Source organism: Diceros bicornis, chromosome 40 (assembly GCF_020826845.1).
Source record: "Diceros bicornis minor isolate mBicDic1 chromosome 40, mDicBic1.mat.cur, whole genome shotgun sequence".
NCBI classification, from domain to species: Eukaryota; Metazoa; Chordata; class Mammalia; order Perissodactyla; family Rhinocerotidae; genus Diceros; species Diceros bicornis.
Genome location: NC_080779.1, coordinates 13,976,863 through 14,000,077, shown reverse-complemented (window position 1 = coordinate 14,000,077; position 23,215 = coordinate 13,976,863). Strand labels below are relative to the sequence as shown.

At 36.0% G+C, this 23,215-nt stretch overlaps 1 protein-coding gene across 1 annotated transcript in view; it reads left to right on the top strand.

Annotated features, from left to right (window-relative positions):
• Positions 1 to 23,215, top strand: part of EIF5B (eukaryotic translation initiation factor 5B) — a 90,074-nt gene that overhangs the window by 3,740 nt on the left and 63,119 nt on the right. Inside the window, exons 2-4 of the mRNA XM_058534473.1 lie at positions 21,524 to 21,649; positions 21,751 to 21,835; positions 22,497 to 23,175. Of these exons, the coding sequence (XP_058390456.1) occupies positions 21,524 to 21,649; positions 21,751 to 21,835; positions 22,497 to 23,175 (890 nt within the window). The remainder of the gene's footprint in view (positions 1 to 21,523; positions 21,650 to 21,750; positions 21,836 to 22,496; positions 23,176 to 23,215) is intronic.

Here is a 23,215-nt window from a genome sequence, read left to right as displayed (position 1 = left end):
CAGATATCATGAAGGTGGGGATGTCATTCAGGAACTAGAAGGCCCTTCAGGATTCAACACAGTTCTGGGATATCTTCAGCATCAGATTATTTGTTGCTGTGGTTACCTACACTGGTGGTGAGCCTGTATAGTGACTCCACTATTCTTTGCTTTTAGCTATAGATAATGCTCCTGTCATTACTGGCAAACTGTGCTTTTTGGGAAGTTCTGGCTGTCTCTGAGACAGCTGCCTAACCTTATATGATTGCGTTAGTGTCAGACATTCATCCTAGCCAGTCAGGTTATGATCAAGGTAGCAGGGTCCCTCCCTTGTAGAAAACATAGTGATCTACTTAAGGAACCTGTCCAGAAGGAGCTGTGAGTATAGCAGATCCAAGAGGCAAAATAGTCCAAATAGTCTAGTTCAACAAAGGAATTTCTCATTTGCATGTATTTGAACTAATAAAAATCTCTATCTGCATACATTACATCAAAAAAGAAAAAAGACGCATAATCTGTAGAGTTCTCTTGGTTTAGCTTGTTCCCACACTGATACTTTAGGAAGTTGATAAGTGGGAGGAGGAGGAGAAATCCTGGTCTGACATAAATGAATAAGAAAGCAGATGATAAACTTCTGTTGGTTACTTGCAGTCACCTCTTCAGCCGTCTCTGTGGGTGATCTCTGTGGGAAGTGGGTGCAGCCGCTTTCGATGTTACTTGCTCAATAGCTGTGCTTCACTTATCCTTCTGAGTTTATTCCAGTCTGGCAATTGATCTGTAAGGTGGGGAAAGCATTGTTGAACTGAGGAGTGGGGAATCAGTGGTTAGAACAGCAGCTCTCAAACTTTTCGGTCCCAGGCCTCCATTACATTCTTAAATTGCTAAGGAACCCAAAAGGTTTCTGTTTATGTGCATTATGTCTAGTGACACTTGCTGTATTTCAAATTAACACTGAAAAGTTCTGGGGACGGCCTGGTGGCGCAAGCGGTTAAGTGTGCGCGCTCTGCTGCTGGCGGCCCGGGGTTTGCCGGTTCGGATCCCGGGCACGCACTGACGCACCGCTTGTTAAGCCATGCTGTGGCGGCATCCCATATAAAGTAGAGGAAGATGGGCACGGATCTTAGCTCAGGGCTGGTCCTCTTCACAAAACAAAACAAAACACTGAAAAGTTCTTAAAATATTTATTCATTTAAAAATAAAAACACATTACATATTAACAAATAACATTAATCATTTTCAAAAAATAAGGAGAAGAGTGGCATTGTTAAAACATTTTCGCAAACCTCTCTACTGTCTGAATTAGTTGAAGATCGCTTGATTCTTTTTTCTTTTTTTTTTTGTGAGGAAGATCGGCCCTGAGCTAACATCTGCCAATCCTCCTCTTTTTTGCTGAGGAAGACTGGCCCTGGGTTAACATCCATGCCCATCTTCCTCCACTTCCTGTGGGAGGCCGCCACAGCATGGCTTGACGAGCAGTGCGTCAGTGCGCGCCCGGGATCTGGGCCGGTGAACCCTGGGCCGCCACAGTGGAGCACCCACACTTAACCACTTGTGCCACCGGGCTGGCCCCAAGATAGCTTGATTCTTATCTGTTTGTGCGTTCAGTCTGTAGCAATATCACACATCGTGTGGCCTCTGGAAAACTTCACTGTACAGTTGTGAGAAAATGAGAATGAAAAAGGCTAATAGCCTCTTAGTATTATTTTGACAATAGTTTTGACCTCCGAGTTAGTTTAGACCTCTGAGAATGCTTTGGAGACTTCTTTGAGGACTGCTGATTTAGGGATTCCTAAACTAGATTTAGGCATTTCTGAGACATTTTGCAAGCTGTTTGATCATCATTTATGTTTGTCCTACAGGTGCTTAGAATGCTTGCAAATTACTCAAGGACGACATAAGACGTCTGTTAATGCTCTTGATATTTTTCTCACTTATGATGATCTTTTCTTTTTTTATGTAATAGGTGAATTTATTAAGCTCTATTAATAATCTGTTGGAATTGATTTTAATTGGGAGTCCCATTAAGTTTTTAGATTATTTGGTACACTTGATGTCTTTATGGTATTGAATCATCCCTTTCAAGAAATGTATTGAGTGTCTGCTTAAGCACTTAAGTGCCAGATATTGTTCTAGGTGCTAGAAATATATTGGTGGCAATTCTTTCTCTAATTCCTTGTCAAAATCAATCGACCATGTGTGTAGGGGTTTATTTCTGGATTCTCAATTCTGTTCCATTGATTTATATGTTGTGTCAGTCCTTACTGCTTTACCTCACTGTTCTTGATTACTATAGCTTTGTAGTAAGTTGAAATTGGAAAGTGTGATTTCTCTGTTCTTTTTTGAGATTGTTTTGGCTGTTCTGGGTCCCTTGCATTTCCATAATGATTTTAGGATCAGCTTCAAAATTCCTTCTAAAAAAAGGCAGCTGGGATTTTGATTGGGATCACATTTCATTTGTAGATCAGTTTTTGGAGTATTGCCAATATTATGCCTTCGACTCTATGAACATGGGATGTCTTTCTGCTTATTTACGTCTTTGGTTTCTTTCAGTGACTTTTCATAGTTTTCAGAGTATAGGATTTGCAACTCTTTAAAAATTATTCCTAAGCTTTTAGTTCTTTTTTTATGCTATTGTGAATGGAATTATTAGTTTCATTTTCAGAGTGTTTGTTGCTGGTGCATAGAAATAAAGTTGATTTTTGTATATCAATCTTCTATCCTGCAGTGTTACTGAACTCATTTATTAGTAATGGTTTTTTGTCTTGTTGATTCCTTGGGATTTTCTATGTACATGGTCTTGTCGCTTGCAAATTCACAGTATTTCCTCCCTGTTTTCCAGTCAAAATGCCTTTTATTTCTTTCTCTGGCCTAAAGCTTTGACTAGATCCTGCAGTACAGTATTGGCTGGAAATGGGGAGAGTGGACATCCTTGTCTTGTTTCTAATCTTAAGGGGAAAAAGGCTTTCAGTTTTTCCCCCTTAAGTATGATGTTGGCTGTGTCTTTCATAGATACCCTTTATCAGGTTGAGGAGTTTCCCTTCTATTCCTAGGTTGTGGAGTGTTTTTACCATGAAAAGGTGTTGGATTGTGTCGGATGCTGTTTCGTCATCTATTGAGATGATCATGTGGTTTTTGTCTTTTATCCTATTTATATATGGTGGATTACATTAGATGATCTTCATATGTTGAGTCAATTTTGCAGTCCTGGGATAGATCCCACTTGGTCATGGTGTGTAATCCCTTTTATGTGCTCTTGGATTTGGTTTGCTCATATTTTGTTGAAAATTCCATTTTTTTACTTTTAACCTTTCTGTGTACTTGTTTTAGGTCTATCTTTTGGTAAACAGCATAAAATTAAATTTTTATAAAAACACTTTGGCAACATATCTTTAAGAGTTTAAAGTCACTTTGCTTCTGGTTAATGATATATTTGACCGTGTTTCAGCCATCCTATTTTGTGTTTTATTTGTGCCAATTCTGCCACACTTTATTTCTATTTAAAAAAATTTTTTTCTTCTTATCCTGGGTTAAAATTTATACATGCAATTTTTATTTTTTTAAGTGGTTAGACTTGAAATTTTACCTCGTATATACAAAGTCAATATTTAATGTGCTGTAAAACAGTACAAGGACAGTAGTGCTATCGTCTAGTATTTTAGTTTTATTTTATAATCCCCCACTACAGGTCAGTGACCTTTTACTTAAGGTTGGATGTTACTTTCCTTAAAGGCATTACTTCTCAGGACTGAACCCTAGGAGAAAAAGGCATGTCCTTAGTGAGTTTTCCATTGTTTTCTTAAGAATTTAATTTGCTCTAAGGTCAAAACGATTATAAAAAATGATTTCCTCTTTTAGACACGTTAATAGCTAACAGAAGTCTTAAAGAAATGAAATGTTGGGAAGGTATTACCTTCCCAGACTTGAAATTATGAGTCAAAGTAGTAGGTCCCTGATTCAGACCAAAGTTTACTTTTTGTTTATATAAACTTTATAATTGTTTTAAAATTTAAAATTTTAACTTTTTATTATAAAAATTTCAAGTACACTGAAAAGTTGAGGGAATAGTATAACGAACCTCCATATGTTTATCACCCAGATTTGATCATTACTAGCATTTTGCCCCCGTTTTTGCTATGTGTTTTATTTTATAGACATCTTGACATTTTCTCTCTAAATGTTTACTTATGTAACCACAACATCCTTATCCCACCTAGTGCAGTTAACATAAATTCTCTAATATTTAATATCCAGTCTATATTTCAAATTTCCAGCTCCACAATGGCTTTTCACAGTAGGTTTGTTCAAACCAGATTGCAAACAAGGTTCACATTGCATTTCATTGTGGTGTAGCTCGCAATTTTTAAAAGTCATGCTTTCGTTATAGGTATCTAGCTAAATTTATTGGTTTTTTCCTGTGTAAATCTTGTCATGCTTTCTTTCTGAACTTATTTAGAACTCTCAAAACTTGGTTATCTCAGTCTATTAGTAATTAGAATGGAGGGAAATTATTAGAGAGACTTATAAGTGGCAACTCATTCTGTACTACTGTTTAGTTTAAGGACAAAATCCTCTTTCACTCCTGAATGATGAATAAAGTGTTAAATTAATTGAGCAAATTAATATAATTTGAGTTGGTATGAAATATGTAATCAATTTTGTGCAATTTTTTTGAAGTGAAATTCACATAACATAAAATTAACCATTTTAAATGTCCAATTCTGTGGTGTTTAGTACATTCACAATGTTATGCCATCTCCTCTATCTAGTTCCAAAACAGTTTCAGCACACCCAGAGCAGAAACCTGTACCCATTAAGGAGTCACTTCCTACTTCCCCCTTTCTGAGCCCCTGGCAACCTCTAATCTACTTCATGTCTTTTGAGTTCCCTATCCTGGATATTTCATATAAATGGAATCATATCATGTATGACTTTTTTGTGTCTGGGTTCTTGTACTTAGCATAATGTTTTCAAGGTTCATCCATGTTGTAGAATGCATCAGTACTTCATTTTGTTTTTATGGCTGAGTAATATTCCATTGTATGTATGTGTATATATGTATATATATACATATGCATATATATATATACATATACCACCACATAATGATTATCCATTTATCCAGTGATGGACATTTTAATTGTTTCTACTTTTTGCCTCTTGTGAATGATGCTGCTATGAACATTTGTGTACAAGTATTTGTTTAATCCTTGTTTTCAAGTCTGTTGAGGATATACCTAGGAGTGGAATTGGCAGGTCATTTGGTAATTCTGTGTTTAACTGAGGAACCACCAAACTTTTGTACAGTGGCTGCACCATTTTACATTCCCACCAGCAATGTACAAGAGTTCCAGTTTCTTCATATCTTTGCAATGCTTTTGTTCCTTTTTTTTTTTTTAATAACCATCCTAGTGATTGGAAGTAGAGTCTCATTGTGGTTTCAGTTGGCATTTCCCTGATTACAAATGATTTTGAACATCTTTTTATGTATTTGCTGGCCATTTGTATATCTTCTTTGGATAAATGTCTTTGCAAGTCCTTTTCTCATTTTTAAATTGGTTTGTTTCTCTTTTTGTTGAGTTGTAAGAGTTGTTTATATATTCTAAACACTTGACCTTTATCAGATATATGTTTTGTAATTATTTTCCTCCAATTTTTTACAAAAATTTTTAATTTTGATGAAATCTGATTTATTTTTGTTGTTGTTGCTTGTACTTTTGGTATTGTAGCTAAGAATCTATTGCCAAGTCTAAGATCATGAAGATTCATGTCTGTGTTTTCTTAAGAGTTTTATTGTTTTACTGCTTACATTTAGGTGTTTAACTCATTTTGAGTTAATTTTTGTATATGGTATGAGGTAGGAGTCCAACTTCATTCTTTCATATGGGGGTTCTTGTCCCAGCACCATTTTGTGTGTGTGTGTGTGTGTGTGTGTGTGTGTGTGTGTGTGAGGAAGATCAGCCTTGAGCTAACATCCATGCCAATCCTCCTCTTTTTTGCTGAGGAAGATTGGCCCTGACTAACATCTATGCCCATCTTCCTCCACTTTATGTGGGACACCGCCACAGCATGACTGTGCGCGCCTGAGATCCGAACCCAGGCTGCCAGCAGCGGAGCACGTGCACTTAACCGCTGCGCCGTGGGGCCGCCCCCCCCAGCACCATTTGTTGAAGAGACTATTTCTTTCCCTAATGATTGGTGTTGGCACTCTTGTCAAATCAATTGACCATAGATGAATGGATTTATTTCTGGACTTTCAGTTTTATTCCTATAGTCTTTATGTTTGTCTTTATACCAGTACCACATTGTTTTGATTACTGTAGTGTAAATTTTCTTCAATGAAAAGTCTCAAATACATATGAAAGTAGAATAGTTTAATGAACACACGTGTCCATCACCTAGCCTCAAATGTTATCGATTCATGGATGACCTTGTTTTACCTATATCCTACCCACTCTCTTCCTCCCTTTCCCCATTATTTTGAAACAACCCCAGACATTTGTAAATATTTTAGGAGGTTACGTAATCAATTATAAGAAAGATTTACATCTTAAATATAAATTTTAAAGAGTGGTGCATTTTCATTCATTTGGAAAATTCACATACAGTAGAATGCTTGTCTGTTTGGTAAATGAAATGTCATTGTACTTTTCTTAGCGAGATTTTTAAACTGGTGTTTGAATTTGTTTCAGAAAATTCAATTTGGAAGTTTTACTATGATCAAAAGTACAGTAATTGTTAGAGTGGTAGACATGGTTTTTATTAAGCTTCTGTGATGAAACTGGTGAGCCTTGCTTATTGTATGAAAGTTGTGCTTGCCATTCCAGAATAGGGTTTTTTCTTTAATAGAGCCTATTAGGAATGTGTTACATTTCCTGCTGGTCGTTAGTTGTAGAAGGTAGGGAGATGAATTGGGCATACAAAAAGGAGTTTTCTGTTCTTAAAGGATCCTGTGTTTTAATGCATATAGCAGACAGACATACACAAAGATAATACAGTGAGCAGATGAAGGGAGAAAGTGGAGTTTAGGTTAAGGATGGGAACACCACCCTTGAGATTTCAAATTTGTCTCCTGAAGTTATGATATATATATGTGTCTTTCCAATCCCTTTTTTTTTTTAAAGAAAGCTTTTTTTTAAATTTTTTAAAATTTTTATTTATTTATTTTCCCCCCAAAGGCCCAGTAGATAGTTGCACATCCTTCTAGTTGCTGTATGTGGGATGCGGCCTCAGCATGGCCGGAGAGGCAGTGCGTCGGTGCATGCCCGGGATCTGAACCCGGGCCGCCAGTAGCGGAGCTCCAGCACTTACCGCTAAGCCATACCGCTAAGCCACGGAGCCGGCCCTCCAATCCCTTTCTAATTAAATCTGCCGTTAGAGGAGAGCAGGCCAGATTGGAAGGAACAAGACTGTGCTGTTTTTATCTCTTGAGTACCAAAGGTTGTCAATAAAGAGTATCTGAGATCTTCAGTTGCTTCTCTGTTGCCTAATAATTCTGTACAGAGGTGCAGCCAGACCACTGTGATGATGCCGTTGTTCAGCAAGTTGGTTATTGAGAAGTACCCTCTCCTGAGAGTAGTTACCTGCATCAAAATTTTATTAATATTTATTTGGTTATGCCAGGCACTATACAAAGTAAATGAGGTGGGAATAATCCTCTAACAATGATTAAGGACCAGAGTTACTACTACAGAATACAAAGACTACAAGTGAGTTCACTTTCAGTGAGTGCTGAAAGTGCTCAATTTGATCAACTAGTTTAGAATGTAGTGTCCTTTGTTAAGGTGTTAATTGAGAATGGTTATCTAAATGATCAATATTGCCTACATATTTCTACAGGTGTAATACTAGGTAGAAACTTGTATCTCTTATGCAATTTTGAAACCCCAAATAATCATATCAAAAAGTAACCAATACAGAATATTTTAAAGTGCAGACTTGCAGTATTGATGTGAAGGATGATACTGTTTTGTTGATCCTAAGTCAGTGCTTCTCAAACTTTGATGTGTATGTGACTCAACTGTGGATCTTATTAAAATGGAGATTTTGATTCACTAAGTCTGGGGTGGGACCTGAGATTATGCATTTCTAGCAAGGTGATATTGATGCTGCTTATCCTGGAATTATTCTTTGAGTAGCAGGATCTAAATGAGCATTTTATTGTGAATGTATTGTTTCCTATAATGGATTTCTTTGAGTTCAGCATGCCTATACTAGCAAGGGCTCAATTTTTCTAATACCTTTTTCAGTTTGAACTAATGATTTTGAACTTTGTTTTATAGTACCTTGTCTTGGCAAAAATGTTTAATTTACTTATAATTCTGCTTCTCATCTTTTTCATCAACGTGAAAAAAGTTAGTGGAGGTTTGTAAACAAAAGCTTGGGTTGATGTTCTTTGACAGTACACTGTGATAAGGTGGCCATCCGTATGGTTCATGACGTGTTCTTCTTAAATCTTTATTATCAAATTAAAATTACAAACAAACAGATAAAACAGAAGTTAGTGGGGAGAATTTTCAGGCTTCTGAAATCAAGCACAACTCTGCATTTCCCTCTCCCTCCCTCCCTCCCCACCGTCATTGAGGATACTCACTCCAACTTGAAAAAGTTGCCCGAGACTGATTTTATAGTTAGATGTATTGGAATTTATAAAATGTGTGAACTTAGATTATATACGTTTGGAGATCTGTAAGATGATGCTTGTGCTCGCTCTTGTATCCTTGTCACTTTAAGGCGTCAGATATTCAGACGGTGGAGAATTAGGCTGAATTTTGTGGAAGGTAATAGGATGCGTCCTGTTCCCATTGCATTGTACAATGTAAGTAGCAGTATGGTTTCATATCCCTTTTAAAGGTGTCACGTCTTAATTCGTAAGGAAATTGTAAGGTGGGAGGTCTCTTTTTTTGAGACCTGAATAGGTAGCTCTGAATTTATTAATGGGTTGTAGTACTTAAAATAGAACTCCATTGAGGGAGTGGGAAGTGAGAACTGTTGGGGTCCGTGGTTGTGCAAGTGGTGGGAGCTAGTATGGAGCAATGACTATTTGACTTTTCCTTCTTTTGTCTTGTATTTCCTCTTTGCATATGTAATTGTTGATGATCAAGGAGTGCTGGGTAAGAAGAGACAGAGGTTGGAGGAAATGAGATGCAAAACATCCTATGGAGAAGGCAGTGCTGGATTTCCCTGTTTCCCTTATTGTTACTGGGACTACTGGGATAGAGTTAGGTGTAAAGAATGGACTTCCTCCCTATGCTTTTCCTCATTTGCTATTGTTGATAAGAGTTTCGGGGAAGGAGCAGAAACCAAAGTAAAGTGAAAAGGGGTAGCAACAGGGTTAGCCATGACTGTTCCTTCCCTCAGCACTTCCCTCAGTGCTTCAAGATTACAGACAATTTGTTTGTCAACTTGGGGGTGAGGAGAGAGGAAGGAGTGGTATGGTTTGGATTTTACCTCCTTCCATACATGTGCTTTGCATTTTTATAGGCCTTGGTATTGATTAGGAATAGGAAGAAATATCTGGGTGCTCCAGTTACTGTATCATAACAAATTATCTCAAACTTAGTGGCTTAAAACAATAAAAATCATTTCTCTTGGTTCTGAGGGTTGACTGGGTCTCGCTTGCCTCATGTGGTTGCAGATAAATGGTGGCTGTGATGGAGTCATCTTAAAGGTTACCTCCCTCACTGCTGGTGGTTGATGGTGGCTTTTGCTTGGAACCTCAGCTGGAACACCTATATTTGACCTCTCTTATGTGGTCTGGATATCTACATTAGCTTGGCAGTGAATATATCAAGTGCCAGATTAAGGCCTGGGCCCAGAAACTGTAGCATCATTTCTCCCATATTCTGTTACTCAGTCACGCAACCCCACATTAAAGGGGAGGAGACATAGACCCCCACCTCTCACAGTGTCAGAGAAATTTTGAGCCAGGTTGTATACCCTCCACAGGCATGGAGAAGAGGAGTTGGTGGGAGAGAGTCTTAGGAAGCTTGGAGATTTTGAATTGTGGGATAATTTGTGGAGTTGGGTTTCCTGTGTTGTTATCTAACTTTACATTAATTAGACAACTTTTCATTGGAAGATGCCTGTCATTAAATGAAATTTGCTGAGTTTGGAATTGAGAGGGCATTTGCACATGTCTTTAAAGGGCTTTAAGTGACCTCAAAATGAAGTTTGTCTTATTTTTTATTTTTATTTAATTGTTCCAAAAAGCCAATACCAAAGTTGAGTACATGCTTGCACACACGATTATTAAGAAATATTGTTTTTAAAAGATTCCATTGTAGTAACTTCATTTTAGTTACACATTACACTGTGTAATAGAAATTAAGGTATTAGAAAAATATTATAGATTTATTCGTATTTATAAAAATGGGTAAATGATTTATCTTAGGTTTACATAATTTTAACCTTCACTGTTTTCAGTAAACTGATAAATGCATTCTGTAACTTCTCAGTTGTTTTTATGGTATTCTTAGAAATTCAAGTTAACACATTTATTTATTTACTTATTTACTTTATTTATTTATTTATTTTTGGTGAGGAAGATTGGCCTTGAGCTAACATTTTTGCCAGTCTTCCTCTATTTTGCTGCCACAGCATGGCTTGATGAGTGGTGTCGGTCTGCATCCGGGATGGAACCTGTGAACCCAGGCCACCGAATTGGAGCGCCCCGAACTTAATCACTTCGCCACTAGGCTGGCCCCAACATGTTTATTTTTTTTTGAAGTGTAATTGACATAAAATAAAGTACACAAATTTTAAGTGTGCAGTGAGTTTTGATAAATGTATACAATTGTACATCCTTCACGATCATGTTATAGAGTATTTCCATTAACCCAAAAAGTTTCCTCATGACCCTTTGTAGGCAATCCTCTCTCCCTACAACTGGCTTTTGGCCAGAAATCACTGTAGTTTTTCCCTGTTTTTTTGGTCACCATAGTTTTCCCTTTTTCTAAAAATTCATATAAATAGAATCATAGAGTGTGTAGCCTTTATTGGCTGGCTGGGGTTCACCTAACATAGTACTTTTAAGATTCTTTCATGTTGATATGTGTAACATTAATCCTTTTATCATTGAGTAGTGTCCCATGGTGTGGCTAGATGACAGTTTGTTTATAAATTATCTGGTAGATGGATATTTGGGTTGTTTCCAGCTTCTTAATTTAGATTATGAATAAAGCTGCTATGAACAACTGAGTACAAGTCTTTGTGTGGACATATGTTTTCATTTCTCTTAGGTAAATACCTAGGAGTGGGATTGCTGGGTCATATGGTAAGTGTGTATATTTAACTTTAAGAAACTGCCAAACTGTCTCTTCCGAAGTGGCTATGCCATTTTTGCATTCCCTCTAGGGACGTGTTCCAGTTTTCCACATCCTCCCTCAACACTTAGTGTTACCAGTCCATAGTTCTGGTGACTGTGCAGTGGCATCTCATTGTAGTTTTAATTTACTTTTCCTTATTAGTTAGTGATATTGACCATCTTGTCATGTGTTTATTTGCCATTCCTGTATCTCATTTAGTTAAGTGTCTGTTCAAATCGTTTGCCCATTTAAAAAATTGTGTTAAAGGGGTGAAGGGGCACATTTAATATGGTGACTGACAAATAATAATGTACAACTGAAATCTCACAATGTTATAAACTATTATGACATCAGTTAAAAAAAAGAAAAAAAATTGTGTTAATATTGGATTGTAAGAGTTATTTATATGTTATAGATAAATCCTTCATCAGATATATGGATTGCAAAAGGTTTTTTTCCTCAATCTATGGCTTGGCTTTTCATTTTAACAGCGTTTGCTGGTTTTGTTTTGTTTTGTTTTGTTTTGTTTTGAGGAAGATTGGCTCTGAGCTAACATCTGTTGCCAGTCTTCCTCTTTTTTCTCCCCAAAGCCCCAGTACATAGTTGTATATCCTAGTGTAGGTCCTTCTAGTTCTTCTATGTGGGACGCTGCCTCAGCATGGCTTGATGAGCAGTGAGTAGGTCCACACCCAGGATCTGAACCAGCGAACCCCAGGCCTCCGAACGGGAAAGTGCTTCGCCACCGGGCCAGCCCCCAGTGTTTGCTTTTTTAATTAAACCTTTAAGATAATTGTAGATTCACATGCAGTTGTAAGAAATAATATAGAGAGATCCCTGTGCCTTTTACCCAGTTTCCCCCATTGGTAACATCTTACAGTACTATACAGTTGGAACCTGGATATTGACATTGATACAATTCACTGATCATTTTCAGATTTGCCCAGTTTCACTTGTACTGGTGTGGGTGTATGTGTTTGTGTTTAGTGCTATACACTATTAGCACATGTGTGGATTTGTATCTTCACTACCACAGGCAAAATACAGAATATCGTTGTAAGGATGCCTTATGTTGTCCATTTATAACCATACCCATCTCCTTCCTCTGCACCTCCTCTTCCCCACCCGTCCTTAACCTCTGGTAACCATGAATCTGTTCTACATTTCTCAAGTTTTTTCTTTTCAAATTGTTATTTAAATGGCATCTTGTATGTTTGGGGATTGGTTTCTTTCCATTGCGCCTAATTCTCTTGAGATCTATCCAAGTTGTTGCATGTATCAACAGTTCATTCCATTTTATTGCTGGATAGTATTCCAGGGAGTGGGGATGAACCACAGGTTTATTTAACCATTCACCCATTAAAGGACATGTGGGTTATTTCTAGTTTTTGGCTGTTGTACGTGAAACTGCTACCAACATTTGTCTACAAGTTTCTGCATGAGATAAATAGTTTTTATAAATTACTCAGGGATAAATGCACAAGAGTGCAATTGCTGGGTCATATGGTAAGTACATTTTTAGTTTTATAAGAAAATGATGGACTGTTTTCCAGAGTAGCTATTTCTAGTTTACATTTCCACCAGCAACGTATGAGTGATCCAGATTCTCTACATCCTCACCAACATTGGTTATTACCACTGCTTTTGGGGGGGGAGGGGCATTCTGTATGGTATATAATGATATCCCATTATGATTTTAATTTGCATTTCCCAAATGGCTGATGATGTGCAACATCCTTTATTTGCCATCTGTAAATGCTCTTCAGCAAAATTACTTTTCATGCCTTTTGTCCATTTTCTAATTGGATTGTTTGGATTTTTACTATTGAATTTTGAGTGTTTTTATATATTTTACATACTAGTCGTTTTACATATATGTGGTTTGCAAGTATTTTCTCCCACTGGCTTGTTTTTTCATTGCCTTCACATGGTCTTTTGCACAGCAAAAGTTTTTAATTTTGATGTCCAATTTTTTTTGGATCTTTTAATTTCAAGTCTTAAAAACTCTTTGCTTAGTGCTAGATCCCAAAGATTTTCTATTTTTTTTTTTCTAAAAGGTTTATACTTTTATGTTTTTCATTTAGGTCTGTCATGTATCCTGAGTTCATTGTTGTAGTAGTAGTGAGGTTGGAGTTCATTTTTTTATATGTATGGATGTCCATTTGCTCCAGTATCATTTGTTAAAAAGGCTGTCTTTCCTCCCTTGAATTGCTTTCACATCTTTGTCAAAAATTAGTTGGCTGTACTTGTATGGGTGCTATTTTGAGGTTCTCTCTTCTGTTCTGTGAACTCTGTATCTGTCCCTCTGTCTGTACCACACAGTTTTGGTTATTGTAGCTATATATTTAACCTTGAAATCTGGTCAAGTGATTTCCCTTATTTTATTGTTTTTTCAAAATTGTTTTAACTATTCTGGTTCTTTTGGCTTTGCATATAAATTGTGGTCTTGTCTATATTGGCTGTGTCCCAGAAAACTTGCTGGAATTTTGATTGGAATTGCCTTAAACCTGAATGTCCTTTTTGGGGAGAATTGACGTTTTTACTGTGTTGAATCTTCTGGTCCATGAACATGGTGTATCTCTCCATTTTATTTAGGTTATTTTGGATTTCTTTCATCAGCATTTTGTAATTTTCAGCCTGGAAGTCCTATAACATGTTTTGTTAGATTTATACCAAAGTATTTTATTTTCTTGGGAGTGATTTTAAATTTTATGGTAGGATTTTCCCCCCTCAGGCTTTTAAAATAAACTATCTTTTAGAAGTTTTAGATTTACATAAAAATTGTGAAGAAAGTACAGAGTCCCATTATATCTCACACCGAGTTTTCCTTTACTAACATCTTATATTAGCATAGTACATATATTATACTTAAGGAGACAATATGTCACTAGCTAGAGTACATATATTGTGTAGATTTCCTTATTTTTTACCTAATGTTCTATATGTGATCCTATACAAGACACCACATTACATTTAGTAGTCATTTCTCCTTAGACTTCTCATCTGCAGTTGTTTCTCTGACTTTAACATATCACTGATGTTGACTTTGATGACCTGGCTGAGGAAGTATTTGTCAGGCTTTTACAATGGAAAAATTACTCTTTTCTCCCTTTTTCCATACTGTACTCTTTGGAAGAATCACTCTGTGCAGCCCACGCTTAAGAAGCGAATGGGAAATTATGATGCACCTCCCTGAGGGTTGAGTGTCTGCATAATTTATTTAGAATTCTTCTGTGTGGGAGATTTGTCTCATGCTCATTTATTTATTTAATCTTTTGGCTGTATCAATATGGACTTGTGAATAATATTTTATACTTTGGTTTATAATCTATTACTGTGTTCATTTATTTTTCTAATTAATTAACAAATTAATTTGTTGCTCCCATTGGCCATTGAGAGCTGTTTCATTTGGCTCCTACATTCCCTTGGTTATACACTCGTGTGTGTGTGTGTGTGTGTGTGTGTGTGTGTGTGTGTGTGTGTGTTGGGGGGGAGGGTGGCCGGGGGGGAGAGAGGTTAATCACTCCTTTACTTTCTGGCATTAAAAGATGCTCCAGGCTTATGTTGTATATATCTTGCCCCCATCCTGGAATCAGCCATTTTGTATTCTCACCAGCAATTGATACTGTCAGTTTTTTGGATTTTAGCCATTCTGATAGGTATGTAGTGCTGTCTCCTTGTTTTAATTTGCATTTTCCTATGACAAATGATGTTGAACTTTCTTTTTTTTGGCCATTTTTGGTCTTTTTGTCAGGTGACTGTTAAGATGTTTACCCATATTTTAATTGGATTCTTTTCCTATATTTGTGTTCTAGGAGGTTTTTTTGTATATTTTGGATACAAGTCCTTTAGCCACTAGTGTTTTGCAAATATTTTCTGCTAGTGTGTAGTTCGTGTTTTCATTTTCTTATCAGTATCCTTTTCAGAGCAGTTTTTAATTTTAATAAAGTCTGAATTATTTTTTCTTTCATGGGTTCTGCCTTTGTTTTTTTTTTGTTTTTTGCTTTTTTATCTTAAGTCTCATTGCCAAACCCAAGGTCTACAATATTGCATCTTGGTTCTTTTTGTGTGTGTGGTGTGTGTGTGTGTGTGTGTGTGTGTGTGTGTGTGTGTGTGTGGACAACCAATTCTTCCAGCACTAGATGTTGAAATGACTATCCTTTCTCCATTGAATTGCTTTTTCTCCTTTCTTTTGGATCAAATAACAGTATTTGTGTGGATCTATTTCTGAGCTGTCTGTTCTGTTGCAATAATCCACGTCTGTTCTTTCACCAATACTTCACTGTCTTGATAGTAGCTTTGTAGTAAGTTTTGAAGTGGGGTAATGAATCCTCCACCTTTGTTGTTCTTCAGTATTATGTTGACTATTTTAAGTGTCTTACTTTTCCATTTAAATTGTAGAATCAGTTTGTCTATCTACAAAATGGTTTGCTGTGGCTTTGATTGGGAGCGCATTGAATCCGTAGATCAAGGTGGAAAGAATCGATATCTTGACAAAATTAAGTCTTCCATGAACGTGGGGCATTTTTCTCTTTGTTTAGATCTTGCTCTTTCTTGTTTGCTGGGTGTTTTTATATGAACAAGTGTTGGATTTTGTAAAATGCATTTTCTGTATGAATTGATATGATCATATGATTTTTTTTTTTTTTCTTTAGCCTGTTGCTGTGGTTGATGACATTGCTTTTTCATATGTTGAACCCGGCTTTGCATTCCTTGAATAAATTCCACTTGGTCTTGGTGTATAATATTTTTTATATGTGGCTAGATTTGGTTTGATAGTATTTTGTTCAGAATATTTGCATATACATACAAATATTCATCTGTACTTTTCTTGTGATGTCTCTGTCTAGCTTTGTTATCTGAATAGTATTGGCCTCAGTGTTCCCTTCTCTCTCTCTTTTTGGAAGAATTTGTGAAGGATTGATTTTAATTCTTTACATGTTTTGTAGAATTTACTAGTGAAGTCATCCGGGCCTGGGCTTTTCTTAGTGGGAAGGTTTTAAATTAATAATCGTTTAACTTACAGGTATATTCAGAATTTCTACTTTTTCTTGAATCACTTTTAGTAGTTTGTCTTGCTAGGAATTTGTCCGTTTCGTCTAAGTTATCTAATTTGTTGTCATACAGTTTTTCACAGTATTTCCTATTCAAACCTTGCATATCTAGAATAAATCCCATTTGGTCATGGTGTACAATTCATTTTATGCATTGTTGGATTTAACTTGCTAATATTTTGTTGAGGATTTTTGCATCTGTGTTCATGAGAGATATATGTAGTTTTCCCTTTTTATGCTGTGTTTGGGTATGGTTTTGGTTTGGTATTGGGGTAATGCTGGCCTTATAGAATGAATTAAGAAGACACTGCTTCTGTTTTCTAGAGATTGTGCAGAAATGGTATCCTGTCTTCCTTAAATTTTTGCTGTAATTCACCAGTAAAATTACCTGGGCCTCGTGCTTTGTTTTTTTGGAAGGTTGTTAATTAGTGAATTCAATTTATTTACTAGATACAGGCCTTTTCAGGAATGAAATAGAGGATATCATTATAGATGTATATCAAAAGGATAAAAAGAGATACTGTGAACAACTCTATATATGTAAATTTGATAACTTTGGTGAAATGGACTAATTTTTCAGAGTACAAATGATCAAAACTCACCAAGATGAAATAGACAATTTGAATAGCCTTACACCTGTTAAGGAAATTGAGTTCATAACTTTAAATGTCTTGAAAAATAAGAGTTCTACAAAATGTTTAAAGAAGAATTAACACCAGTTCTGTATAATCATTTCCAGAAACTAGGAGACCTTTCTCAGTCTTGTTATGAAACTGGTATTATCCTGATATCAAAGCCAGTCAAAGATAGTATACAAAAAAAGAAAACTATAAACTGATATTCTCATGAATAGAGGGCAGAAGTTGCTAACGAAAATATTAGCTAATATTATTAAGTACCAGTACATCTTAGCATTAGATAAAAAGAAATATACACCATCACCAAGTAGGATGAATTTAGGGAGTGCAAGACATGTTCAATATTCAGAAATCAATCAATGTAATCCATTATATTAACAGGTTAAAGAAGAAAAATTACATGATTACACCAATTGATGCAGAAAGCTTTTGACAGTTCTCACCCATTCATGATAAAAACTCAGAAAACTAGGAATAGAGGGAAATGTCTTAAACTTGACAAAGAATATCTACAAGAAAATCTACAGCTGACATGTTTAGTTGCTTTCCCCAGACACTGGGAACAAGGCAAGGATGTCCACTTTCACCACTGCTGTTCAACATAGCACTTGTTCTAGCCATTACAATAAGGAAAGAAATAAAAGGCATACAGATCAGAGAGGAACAAATAAAACTGTTCTTACATGCAAATGACATGATATGTCTAGAAAAATCTTGAATCTATTATAAAATCTTAGATAAGTGAGTTCAGCAAGGTTGCAGTATACCGCTGGATCAACATAAAAAGATTCAGTCACATTTTTATATATTAGTAATGAGCATGTAGATACTGAAATTTGAAATACCACTTTCAATTACTTAAATACTAGTTTTGTGAAAATTACAGAACACTGATAAAAGAAATCAAAGAAGATCTAAATAAGTGAAGAAACATGCTGTGTTCATGGATTGGAAGACTCAATATAATAAATATGTCAGTTCTCTTCAAATTCACATGAAGTTAACACAACTTCTATTAAAATTACAGCAAGATTTTTTTTTGGTAGATGTACACAAGATTATTCTAAAATTTATTTGAAAGTCAAGGGAGTTAAGAATAGATAAAACAATTCTGATAAGAATAAAGGAGAGAAGGAATCACGCCACCTGATTTCAAGACTTAATATATAGCTACATTAATCATGACAGCGTGTTAGTGTCAGAGAGAAAGATACATAGATCAGTAGAGCAGAATAGAGAACTCAGAAATAGCCCTATACAAGCACAGCTGAGTGATTGTTAACAAAGGTGCAAAAGCAATTCAATATAGGATGGATAGTCTAAAGTGTTGCTTTAGTCTAAAGTTGGGTACCCATAGGCAAAAAAATATCAAAATGGATCATAAATTTAAATATAAAACGTTCAAGTACACAACTTTTAGAAGATAACATAGGGAAAAGTCTTCAGGACCTAGGGCTTAGTGAAAAGTTCTTAGTCATGACACCAAAAGCATGGTCCATAAAGAAAAAGCTTGACAAATAACATCTCATGGAAATTCAAAATTCTTGCTTTGATAACCCTGTTAAGTGGATGCAAAGACAAGCTACAGACTGGAAGAAAATATATGTAAACCACATATCTGACTGATGACTCATATAGAGAACATATAAAGAGTTCTCAAGACTCAGCATTAAATCAATCCAGTTAGAAAATGGGGAAAAGATTTGAAGAGACATTTCAGTGAATAGTATATATAAATGCCAAATAAACACAAGGAAAAGTGTCTACTGGTCTTTAAGGAAATGCAAATGAAGACTATGATGAGAATACCACCACACATCTGTGAGGACACCTTAAAGGAACAGGAGCCTAATACCAAATACTTGCCAGGATGTGGAAAAAAATAGATGTCTCCATACATTACTGGTGTGAATATTAAACTGTAAAGTCACTTTAGAAAATAGTTTGTTTCTTAAACTACACACACTATTTTTAATAGCTTCATTTTTTAAGGCCATTAAGTTATAACATTTTTTCTATCCTGATGGTGGAGGAATGTGACCTATGAAAACACTGAGTTGAGTATAGTAGAAAATTGCCTTTTATTTCTATAAGTCATGTTGTGTATCATTGATATGTTTTGTAGCTATGTTTGAATTTTTCAAACAATTTTCAGAAACTTGCTTATTTCGCATTTTCTAGAAGAGCAGTACAGTTCTCATGTCAGATTGGGGCTTGAGTTCCTGGTATGCTACTTTCTAGCTGGGTGGCCTTTTGTAAATTATCATCTTTAAGTTTAACTTCATAGAGTTGTTATGAGGATTAAATGACAGATATATATTATGTCTAGTGGTTGGTCAGTACAATGCCTGATAAACAGCAAGCACTCAAAAACTGATAATCTTTTATTACTAGCCAGAAGAAGCCTTTCAGACTCAACAGCATACAAATGTAGTCCTATATACTATTATTCTAGGGATGTTTGTTAATGAATATTCTGGAACTATAGCCAATCACATGCTATTTTGATGAGATCAATATAGTTTAGATGAGGGCTGGCAAATTTTTGGAAGTGATATGCCAAGCTTCAATCATTAACCACCTTCCTATCTCTGTTCTCAGAAGCTGCTGTAGTGGAAAATATTGGCACAGATGCCCTTGGAGATATTGCTGGCTGATGCTGGGCCAGATTTAGGTTTCTGTTACTTGATGAGACCTGAGAATCATCCTTGAATCTTCACTCCTCCTTTGTGTATACGTTCAGTTAGTCACTTAAGTGTTGCTGATTGATCCCCTTATTATTTATCTGACTCATATCTTCATCTTTTCCTGCCAATGCTGCAAGTCAGGTGTTCATCGTTTCTCATCACAATTAACTAAACAAGCTCCCTAACTGGTTGGTCTTCCTGCTTCCTAACCAGTTGGGATTTTGCCCTGCCACTTATACCACAGGTAGCTTTCTAAAATGAGAATTTGATTGTCAGCAAGGTTAAGAGCTCTGACTATGGAATATAACTTACTGGGTTCAAATCCCAGCTCTGCCTTGTGTGATCCTGGGCAAATTCTCTGTGCCTTAGTTTCTTCATTTACAAAGAAAATAATAGCTGTTCAACTCTGACCCACAGTTACCTAAAAGGATTGCTAGAAATACGCTACGTAGCTGCCCCCACCAGTTTCTGGTTCCCTAGATCTTGGGTGGGGTTAGGAAATCCATAACTTACAAAAACCTTCTCTGTTGGTTCAGATACTCTTTTATGAGTCCTCTTCAGGACTTTATTGCCTGTGGGTTTTTGTGCACTCCCTTTGCCTGGCTAACTCCTGTTCCTCCTCCTTCAGTACTTGGTTCCAGGCTTCTCCTCTGCCAGGAAGTGTCTGACTTTCTCATTTTGGATTTGGTGCTTTAGGAAGTCACCACCAGTGCAGCAGTTCCGTGTTCTGTGATCCTTCTCAAATACACTGTCTAAGACATAGGACAAAAGGGAACGTATTTCAGTTCTGGCCAACTATTTATAAAAGCATTAGATTCCTTTACTTTGTGGCACTTACCATTTTGCAATTCCTAGTTTACTGGTTTGCTGTCTCTTCTACTAAGCTTCTTGAGGATAAATCCTATATCCTCAATGTCTTGTTACATAATCTTAGAATTATATTTATCATATAGTTAAAAGTTATTGTCTTTACAAAGTCTCTTTACTGAAATGAAGCATCTTTATAACAAGGTATCCAAGGTATCCATCAGTGGGGTTGTTTTGCATGAGGTCTTTGCTTTCTCGTTTTGTCATTTATTTGGATTCATCCACCTTTTCTGCTTGCACATCTCAGACTGACTGATGTCATGGTTTTCTGTAGGTTTTAACTGGAACTTAGTTTTGTTTACTCCAAGTAATATTGGTAGGTGAGGACGTTGTGGGCTGGAACCAGAAGTAAAATCAGGAATGTAAAAGATTGTGAGCAGATTTGGTTCTGGATTTTTGGGTGTTTTATGTATTTTTAGTGACTCATTCCTAATTCATTTAGGTTTGTATGTGTGGTCATATATTGCTCAAGGCATTTGAACTTTGTGCAGCTTAGTTTTCCCATTGGTATAATGAGATAATAGACTAGGTCCAAAATAGACCAGCTCTAAAATTTCTGCTCTTCCAAGTAAGAATGCATAGGTATCCAAATACTTAGATATTGTTATTAATAATCAAGTACTAAGACTTGTTTTATCTTTTAAGTTCTCTTCATTTTGTAAATAACTCCATTTAGACAAACACACAAAAAACTTTGGTATCAACAAAAGTTAATTTCCTTTTCTTGATTACCTGGATTTTTTTCCTGGAGCTCTTCATTATAGCTCTTCTGATTTGAGTGTAACTCAGAAACTTGATTGAGGCAGGTGCAGGGAAGCTGATAAGTAGATATAACTCGTGTTATCATGAAAGAATTAGCCAAATGATTTTTCTCAGTGGGCTGCTAATGCATGGAAAAGGCTAAAATGGTAAAAAAAAAAAAAAAATTATCTGTAAGTAAATGTGATAGATTATTTTGCTTTTGAGTAACATTTAGATCTTCTTTGTTTTCATTTAAGTGCCAAAGATGACGTTGACCTTGATGCCTTGGCTGCAGAAATAGAAGGAGCTGGTGCTGCCAAGGAACAGGAACCTCAAAAGTCAAAGGGGAAAAAGAAAAAGGAAAAAAAGAGGCAAGACTTTGAGTAAGTATATTTTAAATATATTTTATTTTTATTCGCTTTGGTACTAGATTCACTTATTAAACTAATCCAATGCCTCAAAATGTATTTTAACCCTTTTCTAGTGAAGATGATATCCTGAAAGAACTGGAAGAATTGTCTTGGGAAGCTCAAGGCATCAAAGCTGACAGAGAAGCTGCTGCAGTAAAGGTGAAAGACAGATGGGTTTACCATTCGTGCTTTCTAGTGCCAGTTGTGGGGAGCTGCTTTTGGAAACTTTGAGCAATGTGTATGTTAGTTAAAAGTTTCTGTAAATTCTAATGCCAAAGAGGGAAAACAATTTTTCGGAAAGAAATAATGTATTTTAAAACCTCCCACAGATATAAACGTGTTTTATTTGGGAATCTAAAGGTATTTTGTGGTATGTCGCCTATCATAAAATTGGTACATTTGGAGAAATAATATTTCCCATCTTCACCTCCAATTTTCCATAGTATTTCTGTGGCATTCTTTGAATTTGGGTAAGCCTCAAAGTAATGGAAAAGCAGTAGATATTTTTTCTTCTTTTAATTTCCTCCTTAGGCTTTGTATGTCATCTGAAGAAGGTAGTAAATCTGGACTGGTGGTTAGTGCGTGCTTCAGAGCACCTGGATTCTGAAATATACGGTGAATGTGAGATGTGCCTGAGGCGTTGGCTAGGTTTTGGTACTTGGTTGAATTTTATATTCTTATAAAAAGGACCTTATTTTGAAATTAATTTGAGAATTTTTACTATGTGTACTTAATAAAGTACATGACTCTGAGGAGTCTCAGTTATTTTAAAAACTAAAACATAACTTTGTTAATATTTCTAACAATGGAAATTTTTTAGCCAACAGAAAATAATGAAGAAGAATCCATCTCAAAACAAGATAAAAAAAAGAAAGGACAGAAAGGCAAAAAACAAAGTTTTGATGATAATGATAGTGAAGAGTTGGAAGATAAAGACTCAAAATCAAAAAAGACTGCAAAACCAAAAGTGGAAACGTACTCTGGGAGTGATGATGATGATGATGATTTCAATAAACTTTCTAAAAAAGCTAAAGGGAAAGCTCAGAAATCAAATAAGAAGTGGGATGGGTCAGAAGAGGATGAGGATAACAGTAAAAGAATTAAAGAGCGTTCCAGAGTCAATTCCTCAGGTGAAAGTGGTGATGAATCAGATGAATTTTTGCAGTCTAGAAAAGGACAGAAAAAAAATCAAAAAAATAAGCCTGGCCCTAATGTAGAGAGCGGAAATGAAGATGACGACTCTTCCTTCAAAATTAAGACAGTGGCCCAAAAGAAGGCAGAAAAGAAAGAGCGTGAGAGAAAGAAGCGAGATGAAGAAAAGGCAAAACTGCGGAAGCTGAAAGAAAAAGAAGAGTTAGAAACTGGTAAAAAGGATCAGAGTAAACAAAAAGACTCTCAAAAGAAATCTGAAGAGGAAGCTGTAAAATCCAAAGTGACTCTTGATACTGGAGCAACCCTTGTCTCTGAAGAGAAAGGAGAGACTCCCATAGCTGCCGAAGGTTGGTAATATTATCGAAGAAAGGCCAAAAGGCTTGGATT